Raw genomic sequence first — 13,166 nt, 5'->3', positions numbered from 1 at the left:
TGCGATTTTCAATTCATGAATTCGGCTTCTCCTTATCTAGCAGATCTTTGATAATTTTACTGGTAAATGTGAAGTAGAGCCCAGCTTTGCTGACGAACCAGAGGTTGCAGTCAGCGCCTGCTCTGTTCAACAGCTTCGCACACAATTGTTCCGCATGTAGGCGCAGTCTGCATGGCTGCTTCTGTGTTGTTGGCAGACCCGGGTCGCCTCCTCGCCTGGCCTCGACCGGAAGCTGCCCAACGGTGACGTAGTTCCGGAGCGGCTGGCCGAGCACGTGGCGGCGCGCCGCGCCGACAGGGACCGCGGTGAGTACCCAGGGCTACCAACGCAAAGCGCCAGCGTGGGTGCCTAGGGATGCCAACGTAACTTGCTTTGTCTGTGGAAACGAGCGTACAAGTCACCGTGGTGGCTTTATGGGTGTCATCCGGGTAACCTTCGATCACTGAGATGACCTCTTTTCTGCATATTTACCAATCGTAGGCTAAAAACAATTACTCGAAACTTTTCAAAAAACAGTATTGGAAAGAGGTATCACAACAGTTTCGTACAGTATGAATTATTGTATGTAATGTCATTTTACAATCATATGTCAAGCAAGCACTTGCACTTGCAGGTGAAGGAGTAGAAGATAAGGTTAGAGGAGAATATGGGCTTGGGACAAGGAATGAAAGAGGAGAAAGACTAATTGAATTCTGTAACAATTTTCAGCTAGTAATAGCGAATACCCTGTTCAAGAATCACAAGAGGAGAAGGTGTACTTGGAAAAGGCCGGGAGATACGGGCAGATTTCAATTAGATTACATCATGGTCAGACAGAGATTCCGAAATCAGATACTGGATTGTAAGGCGTACCCAGGAGCAGATATAGACTCAGATCACAATATAGTAGTGATGAAGAGTAGGCTGAAGTTCAAGACATTAGTCAGGAAGAATCAATATGCAAAGAAGTGGGATACGGAAGTACTAAGGAATGACGAGATACGTTTGAAGTTCTCTAACGCTATAGATACAGCAATAAGGAATAGCGCCGTAGGCAGTACAGTTGAAGAGGAATGCACATCTCTAAAAAGGGCCATCACAGAAGTTGGGGAGGAAAACATAGGTACAAAGAAGGTAGCTGCGAAGCAACCATGGGTAACAGAAGAAATACTTGAGTTGATTGATGAAAGGAGGAAGTACAAACATGTTCCGGGAAAATCAGGAATACAGAAATACAAGTCGCTGAGGAATGAAATAAATAGGAAGTGCAGGGAAGCTAAGACGAAATGCCTGCAGGAAAAATGTGAAGACATCGAAAAAGATATGATTGTCGGAAGGGCAGAGTCAGCATACAGGAAAGTCAAAACAACCTTTGGTGACATTAAAAGCAACGGTGGTAACATTAAGAGTGCAGCGGGAATTCCACTGTTAAATGCAGAGGAGAAAGCAGACAGGTGGAAAGAATACATTGAAAGCCTCTGTGAGGGTGAAGATTTGTCTGTTGTGATAGAAGAAGAAACAGGAGTCGATTTAGAAGAGATAGGGGATCCAGTATTAGAATCGGAATTTAAAAGAGCTTTGGAGGACTTACGGTCAAATAAGGCAGAAGGGATAGATAACATTCCATCAGAATTTCTAAAATCATTGGTGGAAGTGGCAACAAAACGACTATTCACGTTGGTGTGTAGAATATATGAGTCTGGCGATATACCACCTGATTTTCGGAAAAGCATCATCCACACAATTCCGAAGACGGCAAGAGATGACAAGTGCGAGAATTATCGCACAATCAGCTTAACAGCTCATGCATCGAAGCTGCTTACAAGAATAATATACAGAAGAATGGAATAGAAAATTGAGAATGGGCTAGGTGACGATCAGTTTGGCTTTAGGAAAAGTAAAGGGACGAGAGAGGCAGTTCTGACGTTACGGCTAATAATGGAAGCGAGGCTAAAGAAAACCCAAGACACTTTCGTAGGATTTTTCGACCTGGAAAAAGCGTTCGACAATATAAAATGGTGCAAGCTGTTCGAGATTCTGAAAAAAGTAGGGGTAAGCTATAGGGAGAGACGGGTCATATACAGTATGTACAACAACCAAGAGGGAATAATAAGAGTGGACGATCAAGAACGAAGTGCTCGTATTAAGAAGGGTGTAAGACAAGGCTGTAGCCTTTCGCCCCTACTCTTCAATCTGTAAATCGAGGAAGCAATGATGGAAGAAATGATCTGCTGAACGGAATGAACAGTCTAATGAGTACACAGTATGGTTTGAGAGTAAATCGGAGAAAGACGAAGGTAATGAGAAGTAGTAGAAATGAGGACAGCGAGAATCTTAACATCAGGATTGATGGTCACGAAGTCAATGAAGTTAAGGAATTCTGCTACCTAGGCAGTAAAATAACCAATGACGGTCGGAGCAAGGAGGACATCAAAAGCAGACTCGCTATGGCAAAAAAGGCATTTCTGGCCAAGAGAAGTCTACTAATATCAAATACCGGCCTTAATTTGAGGAAGAAATTTCTGAGGATGTACGTCTGGAGTACAGCATTGTATGGTAGTGAAACATGGACTGTGGGAAAACCGGAACAGAAGAGAATCGAAGCATTTGAGATGTGGTGCTATAGACGAATGTTGAAAATTAGGTGGACTGATAAAGTAAGGAATGAGGAGGTTCTACGCGGAATAGGAGAGGAAAGGAAAATGTGGAAAACACTGATAAGGAGAAGGGACAGGATGACAGGACATCTGCTAAGACATGAGAGAATGACTTCCATGGTACTAGAGAGAGCTGTAGAGGGCAAAAACTGTAGAGGAAGACATAGTTTGGAATACGTCAAGCAAATAATTGAGGACGTAGGTTGCAAGTGCTACTCTGAGATGAAGAGGTTAGCACAGGAAAGGAATTCGTGGCGGGCCGCATCAAACCAGTCAGTACCCTGATGACAAAAAAAAAAAAAGTCAAGCATAGCCATTGTCCATATGAAAACATCTATACTGACATAGAACTGAAAATCAGGAAATATAACATAAGAGAGATTAAACTGATTATTTCTAAAATGTGAAGTCATATGACTTGGTTGGCTGGGAGACACAGAATGAAAGGTTCAGCCACTTGATACGAACGGCTTTTCCTTTCGTTCGCACACTGTGGCACGTTTCCTTCGCTCTGTGTGACAGTTATGTCTCTGGTAACTACAGTTGACTGTAATGAGTGTATGTAAACTATGGTATGCTGCCTTATGATGGATGATGATGAGAGAATGGAGAGAGTGAAACCCAGTGGGGATACATAGCATGTTCCTCTGGTACAGCACCAAGGGGCCCCGAGCTTAACGTCCTCATCCCACAGAAGAATCAGCATCAACAGAGTCACATGCCCTCTCTCCGTTAGACACTGCGGAGAGGTTTGGGATCTAGTGCAGGACATTGCCGTACAGACGGGTGATCAGCGACTAAACACCACAACCTGTCCTCCATTTTGTCGTAGCGGCAAAAGGAGAGCGCCAACAGTACGTCGTTACACATCCAAACGGAAGCCACGGCCGACGTGGCTTCAGTCTGCTGACGAGAAACGGTGTTTTGAACTTGGCGAGATCCTTAGCCTGTCTATAATAACAATAAATTTTTGTTCAAGAGTTTGAAATTCATTTGTACCTGCTTTTACAGCTTGTCAGACAAGATGAGCCAGATCCTTATCGAATTCTAGCGACGGGTTAACGACTCTTGGTCTGATTCATAGGCAGCCGGCGTCTACACAGCAGTTGGGACTTTCATGTCCACTAGTTGACCTATTGTCGGTTAACTTTCGTCTCGGAATCGTCTGACAAAATTTTTTTGGTAATTTTCCTGATGTTTATCCAGTAGGAGTGTCTGGCTTTGTTCAAGGATTTACCCTTCACTGCTGGTGGCGAAGTGCTGATGAAGGGTGAACATTTGACAATGTCGGACTTACCTGCTGGCGAAACGTCAGGAAAACCATTAAAAAAAAAGAAAAAAACAACAGCCAGGAAGTGAGCCTAGGAGCCTTCTTTTCAAGTTTTCTACGCTCGTGTAGGCAAATGCTGGATGCGCGTCGTTATACAACTCAGAGGATGCGATATACCGCTGCAATACGATAACAAACAGAATTAAGTTTCACACAATTCACAGACTGACAAAGAACACGACTTCCCTACCTTACATTACCTGATCATTGTATAAATGTTGTAAATCGTGGCAACAGTGCACTTTGTTGGACAGCATAAACACTACGAGAACTATAGCTCAAAATTCATAGCCATATATTTACTGTCAATAAAACTCATACGATGCAAACGAACACTTATAATTATAGTAATATGATCAGTGTACACTGCTGAGTGACCACATACCTGACCTCTGTTTTTGAAGTAAACTATTAATAAAGGATGATTTTCCAGAGCAAGTGAGTTTTTAAAGATAGCTGAAGGAGTATAACTCCCTTTACTCATAAATCAGTACAATTGAAGCAACTCTTTCAGAAACGACTTGAAGCAAATTTTCGTCATCAGGAAAAATCATTTCAATAGGAGATATATAACACTGTAAACTGTTCAACCAATTTGAAAACACCAGACAGCCGTAACGATTACTTATTTAAAATATTAACCGCCTGTACATAGCGATATCGTGTGACATGGTGACTACTTTGTGCTAATAAAGTGCTACAGACAGTAATAAACTGTCTGTGTCCAGTACCGTTTAGCTTTTATTAAATGCTAGTAAGGCACAAACATCACAGAGGCATCACAGAATTAATATCTGAGACGATATAACATAATTAATAGCTAGAAATTAGTCCCACGAATTGCACATAAACGGCGCCACAGCATTTACAGAAATCCAATAAATACCTCATGGTTCCATCACGACCGCTACATTCCTTTTAATTTAAAAAATAACGATTTAAACCGTTTGAAAATATTGAACGCTTTTTTATAAAAGTTTCGTCACCGATATTTTTGAAATACACCACTTTCTTCACGCTTAATAGAAACTTCTGGCGGCATAGGCCACTCCTCTTCTGCATTTCATTGGCCGACGCAAGATACTTCAAGATGCAGACCATTGGTTTTCTTTGTGAGTCTGCACAGTCGTTCTCAGCGCTTCTAAACCAAACCAATTAGTACCATGGGTGCTGCATTTTATACGAACGAACAACGTCGTGAATGTTGTATAATTTATCCAGATGTAATCACATAATAGATGTCGATGTAACATATACAGTTCTAACACCTAGTTCAATAAATTGCTACAACAAACTATATGTTCCAAAAGACTGTAACACAATTCTATATTCAAACAATAAGTACAGATGGTAATAACATAATAATTATGACGTTACAGTTGTATTATTTCTTTACATATGAAGGCTGAATACTGACAAGCAAAGGATCCAGCAGAAACTTAAGATTTGTTTATAGTTGATTCGGATGAGCAACAGTAACTAACAATTTCACTTGTTACTGTGACAAGCACACTACTTCGTCTGATGATGCAGACAATACGACAAAGTGCTACCCTTGTTGTCACGGACGCACGAAGTTCAAAGGCGTTACATGGCTGTGTTAAGCACTGAGGTGACAAAAGTCGTGGGATGGTGCGGCAACTCGACGTTGGATGGGGTTCGTTAGAAGCCACCTTCAGAAATATTGACCGTACTGCCTCAATGGCCGTCCATAACTGCGAAAGTGTTGCCGTTGCAGGATTTTGAGCACGAACTGACCTCTCGCTTGTGTCCCATAAATGTTCGATGGGATTCCTGTCGGGTGATCTGGGTGGCCAAATCATTCACTCAGACTGTCCACAACGTTCTTCAAACCAATCACGGACAATTGTAACTCGGTAACATGACGCATTGTCGTTTATAAAAAAATCCATCGTTGTTCGGGAATATAAAGTCCGTGAATGTCTGCAAATGATGTACATGTAGTCGAATATAACCATTTCCAGTAAATGTTAGTTTCAGTTGAACCAGAGGACCCAGTCCATTCCATTCCATGTAAGCACAGCCCACACCATTGTGGAGCCACAACCAGCTTGCACTGCGCCTTGTTGTCAACTGGGCTCCATGGCTTCGTGGGGCCTCATATGACCAGGCCACGGTTTTCCAGTCGTGTAGCGTCCAACCGATATGGTTACGATATCGGAGAAGAACTGCAGGCGACCTCGTATTGCTACCAAAGATACTTGCGTTGGTCGAATGCTGCCTAGCCCATTAACGCCAGATATCGCTGCACTGTCGTAACGGATACGTTCGTCATACGCCTCACATTGGTTTCTGTGGCTGTTTCGTGCAGTGTTGGTCCCTCTGTTAGCACTGAAAACTCTGCGCCAACGCCGATGCTCTCGGTCGTCGAGTGAAGGCCGTTGGCCACTGCATTGTCTGTGGTCAGATGTAATGGCTGAACATTGGTATTCTCGGCTCACTCTTGACACTGTGGATATCAGAATGTAGAATTCTCAAACAATTTCCGAAATGGAATGTCGCATGCGTCTAGCTCCAAATACCATTCCGCGTACAGAGTCTGTTAACTCCCGTCGTGCTGCTAAAATCACGTGGGAAACCTCTTCACACGCATCTCGTGTACCCGACACTACCGCCATCTGTGCTTCTGCATATCGATATCCCATGTCTTTTGTCACCTCGGTGTATGTACGTACGCAAGGACCGGATCGTGACGTCATCAGACCGCTGACAGAAATCGCTGTGTTGCACAGACATATATTTTGGAGGTTGTACTGTACCAAAGTTGCTGCTTTTCGCTTTATTTAAAAGTAAGGATCTGATGAATAGAATAAACAGTCTCATAAATATCGAATATGGACCGAGAGTAAACAGAAGAAGGACGAAAGTATCAGGAGTAGCAGAAATGACAATAGCGAGAAGCTTAATATCAAAATTGGTCATCATGGTAATAGGGGGAACTGTATAGGGCAAAATCTGGAGAGAAGGACACAAGTTGCAATACAGCCAACACACAACGGTGAGCGTAGGGTGCAAGTACTAGTCTGAGACGAATCGGTTGGCACAGAAGAAGAATTCGTGGCGGGTCGCAGCAACAAGTTGTGGAATTCTGTTACCTTGGAAGCAAAATTGCTCAGGACGGGTGAAGCAAGGTGTACATAAAAAGCAGACTAACACGAGCAAAGAGATCATTCCTGGCCGAAAGAAGTCCACCAGTATCAAACACAGACCTTAATGTGAAGAAGAAATTTCTGAGAATGTGCGTTTGGAAGACAATATTGAATGATAGTAAAGCGTGGACAGTGAGAAGCATATCGAAGCGTCTGACATGTGGTGCTACAGAAGAATATCGAAAATTAGGTGGACTGTTAAGATATTTTTCCCGCGATTTATGGATGTACGGACTGCAAAATGGCAATAACGAGTGTTGATATTTTTAAATGTATTTTATATTCTTTACAATTTTCGGACAATATTTGAAGTACTTATTTTGAAATTGTGGTAGGATATAATTTTACGTTCACTGTGTGAAGGAGCCTCACTACTACATTCAATCTTTCTCAAATGATCTTAAGTCCGAAAAGGTGTCCACTATCAGTTTATGCCACTTTATTTGTACAGGTGTGCCTTGATCATACAAAGTTCCAATCTTTCTCTTTGGCTGTGTGAAGCAACTGTATGTGGTACAGAAGAACAACATTGATTGCACTGGTTGATGGCGGCTCAATGGAATAATATGATTTCCGATGACAAGAAACAACACACCAATTGTGTTAAAAAAAATTATCGCAACTAGTTTGCTTTTTCTTCACATCGACGTTCTTCAAAAACAGTAGCCGTAAAATGGTAAACGAAAATCTAAATGACAAGACTGCGGGGCACGGGGACGTGTGAGGGGAGATGCTGACGTAATCGGCGCTCGGCGCTACCATCAGAAACTGAAACGTTTAGCTTCACCAGGCAATTTTGACACTGCAACTGCTAGGTCGCTGGCGTTTGAAGAAATGGAAAAACAGGGAAGTCGGCATGAAGTGTTCCGGACAAATCTGAATGACGGATCCGTTGGACACTTTTTGCTGCGCCTGTTACATGCAGTTACCATTGTTAGGTAAGTGGTTATCGCCAAGCATGAACGTGCATCGTTTTCCTTTCAGTTCTTGCTCTAAGTGTGATAGGCAGGCTGCTAGCTTCTTGATTTACAGACTATCTGGTAATAAATCAACACTTAAATATACAGCTCTCAAACTGGCAGTATATTTACAATGTGCAGCTGATATTTTTATAGGCAGGTACGTCGATATTTTTTCCGCCTATGTATCGGTATGTCGATACTTCTTTTATATAAATCACGAGTCGATAAAGGTATATTTTTAAATATCGATATATCAGATTGCTCATATTTTTAAAGATATCAACAGTCCCAGTAGAACGCAAGCCACTACTATATGGAGGCCACGCCGGGGATCTGCAAGTGCGGTGCGGCACAGGCATTTGGCAACCTTTCCACTGTGACGGTCATAAAATTTTACGGGGGAAAGTGAAAAACTGTGATGTCCTCTCACGGAGGGAATCCTATAGCGACGGCACAAAACAGAGCAACAATAAGAAATTATTCTTATATTGATGGTGTTTTGGCAGATATACTGACATTAGAAACAACAGTTTGGTCACCGAAATAAATATTAGTACAGCTGAAGTAATTATTGTGTGCCTCTCAGTTGCGGATGTCCTATATACCAACTCTTGTAGCCTTGAAAGACTTCCGGCCGCTGTGGCCGAGTGGTTCTAGGCGCTTCAGTCCGGAACCGCTCTGCTGCTACGGTCGCAGGTTCGAATCCTGCCTCGGCCATGGATGTGTGTGATGTCCTTAGGTTAGTTAGGTTTAAGTAGTCATAAGTCTAGGTGACTGATGACCTCAGATGTTAAGTCCCATAGTGCTTAGAGCCATATGGACCTGAAATATCGGCCGATGTGGCCGAGCGGTTCTAGGCGCTGCAGTCTGGAACCCCGCGACCGCTACGGTCGCAGGTTCGAATCCTGCCTCGGGCATGGATGTGTGTGACGTTTTTAGGTTAGTTAGGTTTAAGGAGTTCAAAGTTCTATGGGACTGATGACCTAAGAAGTTAAGTCCCATAATGCTCAGAGCCATTTTGAGCCTGAAATACTTGAGCTCTGCAGACGTTCCTTGTGACCATGGTGCTTCGAGCGATTCCACAAGCATTTGCTAACAGTTCACAACAGCGTTACAACCAATACTATACGTGTCTTGCAGCTAATGATATTTGCTGTGAAGGGCAGTAGAAGTATTTAAGTAATCCATCCTTCCTTTGTTTTCTGAGGCCATTCACCCAAACGCACCTTGCATTGCAATTTACTATGTCTAAAGGTTTGTATAGAGCTGACTGTGTCGTACGCAATTTTCATTGGCAAAACAGTGGAACTGGACTGAAAGTTGAAAACGTCAGGAAAAAATATTCTTTCATCAATTTGGAAGAAGTGCATAATTTGGTAAATGCTACTAATTATTAAGCTGAACATTCAAATCACTTCACTGCAACCTCAAAGATACTTTTAATTAGCTCACACATGCTTATATGATGGCATCAGATCGGTAGTTATGCACTATCACAATCGGAAAAAGAGCCACAGCATCGTTCGCTGCGATGCTGAGTGGCGGGCGGTCGTAAGCTTTCACCGACGTTGACGTTCATTCGTCGCACTCGCTACTCGCTTACACACAGATTCAACTGGTGACGAATGGTGGCGGGAACTTGTGTAGTGACAACGGCCTTCCAGCTAATCCGTGTCTACTGAGCTGATATACTAAGCTGTTTGAACCTAGTGCCATGGTGAGAGTGCTGACACGCATATTCTCGCGTTAGACCTTTGCTCAGTTCAGACGCTGCCTCTTGTTCTCTTGCTCTGCCAGCTTTCTCTGAGGCACGTGCTTCTGTATCTTATGCTGTGTATAACAGTTACTAATTACACTACGCAGTGGTCGGTCTACCTGATGTGACCAAAGTACTAGTGACAACATCACATACACAATGAGGAAAACGAAGTAAACATAATTACAGTATGAGAGTTTTGACGTAAATATTTGACCTCATACCAAACATATTACTACAATGTATATATACACAAGTGTATCTAGTGAATCTCTGTCATCCTCTACAGTTTTTGCCCTCTGCAGCTCCCTCTAGTACCATGGAAGTCATTCCCTGATGTTCTGTCATCCTGTCCCTTATCCTCGTCAGTGTTTTCCACATATTCCTTTCCTCTCTGATTCAGTGCAGAACCTCCCCATTCCTTACCTTACCAGTCCAGATAACTTTCAACATTTGTCTGTAGCACATCTCAGATGCTTCGATTCTCATCTCTTCCGGTTTTCCCACAGTCCATATTTCACTACCATACAACGCTGTGCTCCAGACGAACATTCTCAGAAATTTCTTCCTCAAATTAAGACCTATGTTTGATACCAATAGACTTCTCTTGGCCTGGAATGCCTTTTTCGGCAAAGCTGGTGTCGTTTTGATGTACTCTTTGCTCCGTCCGTCTTTGGTTATTTTGCTGCCTGGGTAGTAGATTTCCTTAACTTCGTCTACCTCGTGACCGTCAGTCCTGATGTTAAGTTTCTCGCTGTTCTCATTTTTGCTAATTCTCATTACTTTCGTCTTTCTTCGATTTACTCTCAGTCCATATTCTGTACTCATTAGACTCTATTCCGTTCAGCAGATCATGTACATCTTCACTTCCACACGGTATAGCAATGTCATCAGCGAAACGTGTGACTGATATCCTCTCACACTGAATTTTAATTCCGCTCGTGAACCTTTCTTTTATTTCCATCATTGCTTCTTCGATGTACAGATTAAACAGTAGAAGTGAAAGACTAGATCTCTGTCTTACGCCCTTTTAATCCGAGCACCTCGTTCTTGGTCGTCCACTCTTATCATTCTCTTTTGGCTCTTGTACACATTGTATTAGTACCCGTCTCTCCCAATTTTTCTCAGAATTTCAACATCTTGCACTATTTTACATTGTCGAAAGCTTTTTATAGGCCGACAAATCCTATGATCGTGTCCTGATTTTTCTTGAGTCTTGCTTCCGTTATCAACCGCAACATCAGAATTGCCTCTGCGGTCCCTTTACCTTTGCTAAAGCTTGACTTGTAACCTTCCCCTCACTTATCGACCTTAGTGACAGGGAAAAATTAAACCGCGTGTACCTAATGGAAATTTGGGAAAAGCAATCGTCACCGAAGTTAATCTGTCGGTAAAGAGGGAGGAAAGGGTTACATCTAAATGAAAGGAAAAATGCAGATGAAATTCGTGGAAATTAATTTTGGAAAGGAGTAAAGTTAATAAAGAAAGTAAATGTGCGGTCGTCACGTTAACAATTAATTGGCGTTAATTAGATATTTGAGATTTGGGGAAAATTGCGGTCGCCAGTCCTATGGACAACTACTATAATAACTGAAAAAGAAAGGTTATTGCACATATAATTAGCAATAAAAGCGTGGCAACTGAAGGTTGACACGTGTTGTGTGAAAACTGAAAGTTTGTCAGAAGTAATAAATTTCGCTACACTTTGACTTAATTTAGCAAAAGAATTAATAAAACCGGAAAATTGAAGGTTAACTTAGTGACTGAAATTAATAGTGAACTTTGTTTCTGAAGCACTACGAAATTCAATATAATAACGTTAGTCTTGGGCTAACTGAACAATCATTTCAAAAGCTACTTGAATCTACACAATTCAGAAATAAGAGATTTAACTTTGAACCTGAATTAAATGATTCTGAACAATTAACAATAGTGAAACAAATACTAACAAAGAGATAGAGGGGCTGGCCAGTACTTACCTCAGCTCAGTACAGCCGATAGATACACATAAAACAGAACCGAAAATTACATTCCTAGCTTTCGGAACAGAACATCATTAACAATAGTGAAACAAATACTAACAAAGAGATAGAGGGGCTGGCCAGTACTTACCTCAGCTCAGTACAGCCGATAGATACACATAAAACAGAACCGAAAATTACATTCCTAGCTTTCGGAACAGAACATCTGTTCCGAAAGCTAGGAATGTAATTTTCGGTTCTGTTTTATGTGTATCTATCGGCTGTACTGAGCTGAGGTAAGTACTGGCCAGCCCCTCTATCTCTTTGTTAGTATTTGTTTCACATCTTTATATGAGATTTTTCAATTAACAATAGTAAAATTTAGTACGTACCAAGCTGAGCTGCAGTCACAGGTAAGCTAAAATATGGTGCCAAAACTCGTACTCTTAATTTGTGCTTGTGTAATGTAAATATTGTAGCCAGCTGTGAATACCTTAATTGAACTTTGAAATTAAAGCAGTGAAATGGAATGATATTACTTTAATGCTTGCGTTTGAATTTCAACGACACACGAGTTCATTTCGGAAAAGGAAGGGACCCTGCTTGGTAATGCAATTGGGACAATGAGCAACAAAGGTTCATGCTACCTTGCTGTAATTTAGTGAGAAAATTTTAACAGTTTGAAAAGCTGAGGTCTGCCATACAGTTCTAAAACTTTACGTGCTACCAGTCTTCCTTGTTGGTTGATTGATGGTTTGAAGTCGTCGATCGAGGAGGTGGCGACAGTCACTCATTGTCGGCCGTCGCTGTTGCTGAAGCTGGATGTTGGCGCGCCTTCTTCTCGACACGGTCTCCAGCCGAAACGGGCTCTTGATGTGTGCCAGCTAACGCTCCCGTCTGCGACACCATGTCAGAAACTAACATAGCAAGTCGAGCGCAATTACATGCCGCCAAACCCCGAAAGCGCGGCAACTCGCGGGAGCTTCACACAACACACCTGCTCCACTGCACTACCCCAGCTAGACTCCCCTCTGCTTGCGCTCCGCGCAGCAGAGTTCCCACTACCAAAGATCCTACACACTTTGATTCTCCACACGACCTATCGATGTATTCGTTCGATAGCATAGTTTTCCCTAGGCAAGACCCAGCGTAAAAATACAAATAATATTCACAAAACAAACCAATTATACAGCGACATAAATGCATATATATATATATATATATATATATATATATATATATATATATATATATACAGGGTGTTTCAAAAATGAGCGGTATATTTGAAACGGCAATAAAAACTAAACGAGCAGCGATAGAAATACACCGTTTGTTGCAATATGCTTGGGAC

The 13,166-nt window shown here is 42.1% G+C and overlaps 1 protein-coding gene across 1 annotated transcript in view; it reads left to right on the top strand.

Moving 5' to 3' along the window:
* Positions 1 to 13,166, top strand: part of LOC126154493 (dipeptidase 1-like) — a 1,598,597-nt gene that overhangs the window by 637,280 nt on the left and 948,151 nt on the right. Inside the window, exon 4 of the mRNA XM_049916146.1 lies at positions 197 to 305. Within this exon, the coding sequence (XP_049772103.1) occupies positions 197 to 305 (109 nt within the window). The remainder of the gene's footprint in view (positions 1 to 196; positions 306 to 13,166) is intronic.

This window comes from Schistocerca cancellata, unplaced genomic scaffold (genome assembly GCF_023864275.1).
Source record: "Schistocerca cancellata isolate TAMUIC-IGC-003103 unplaced genomic scaffold, iqSchCanc2.1 HiC_scaffold_1092, whole genome shotgun sequence".
Lineage (NCBI taxonomy): Eukaryota > Metazoa > Arthropoda > Insecta > Orthoptera > Acrididae > Schistocerca > Schistocerca cancellata.
Note: the sequence above shows the minus strand (reverse complement) of the source record. Positions and strands in the feature narration are given on the sequence as shown.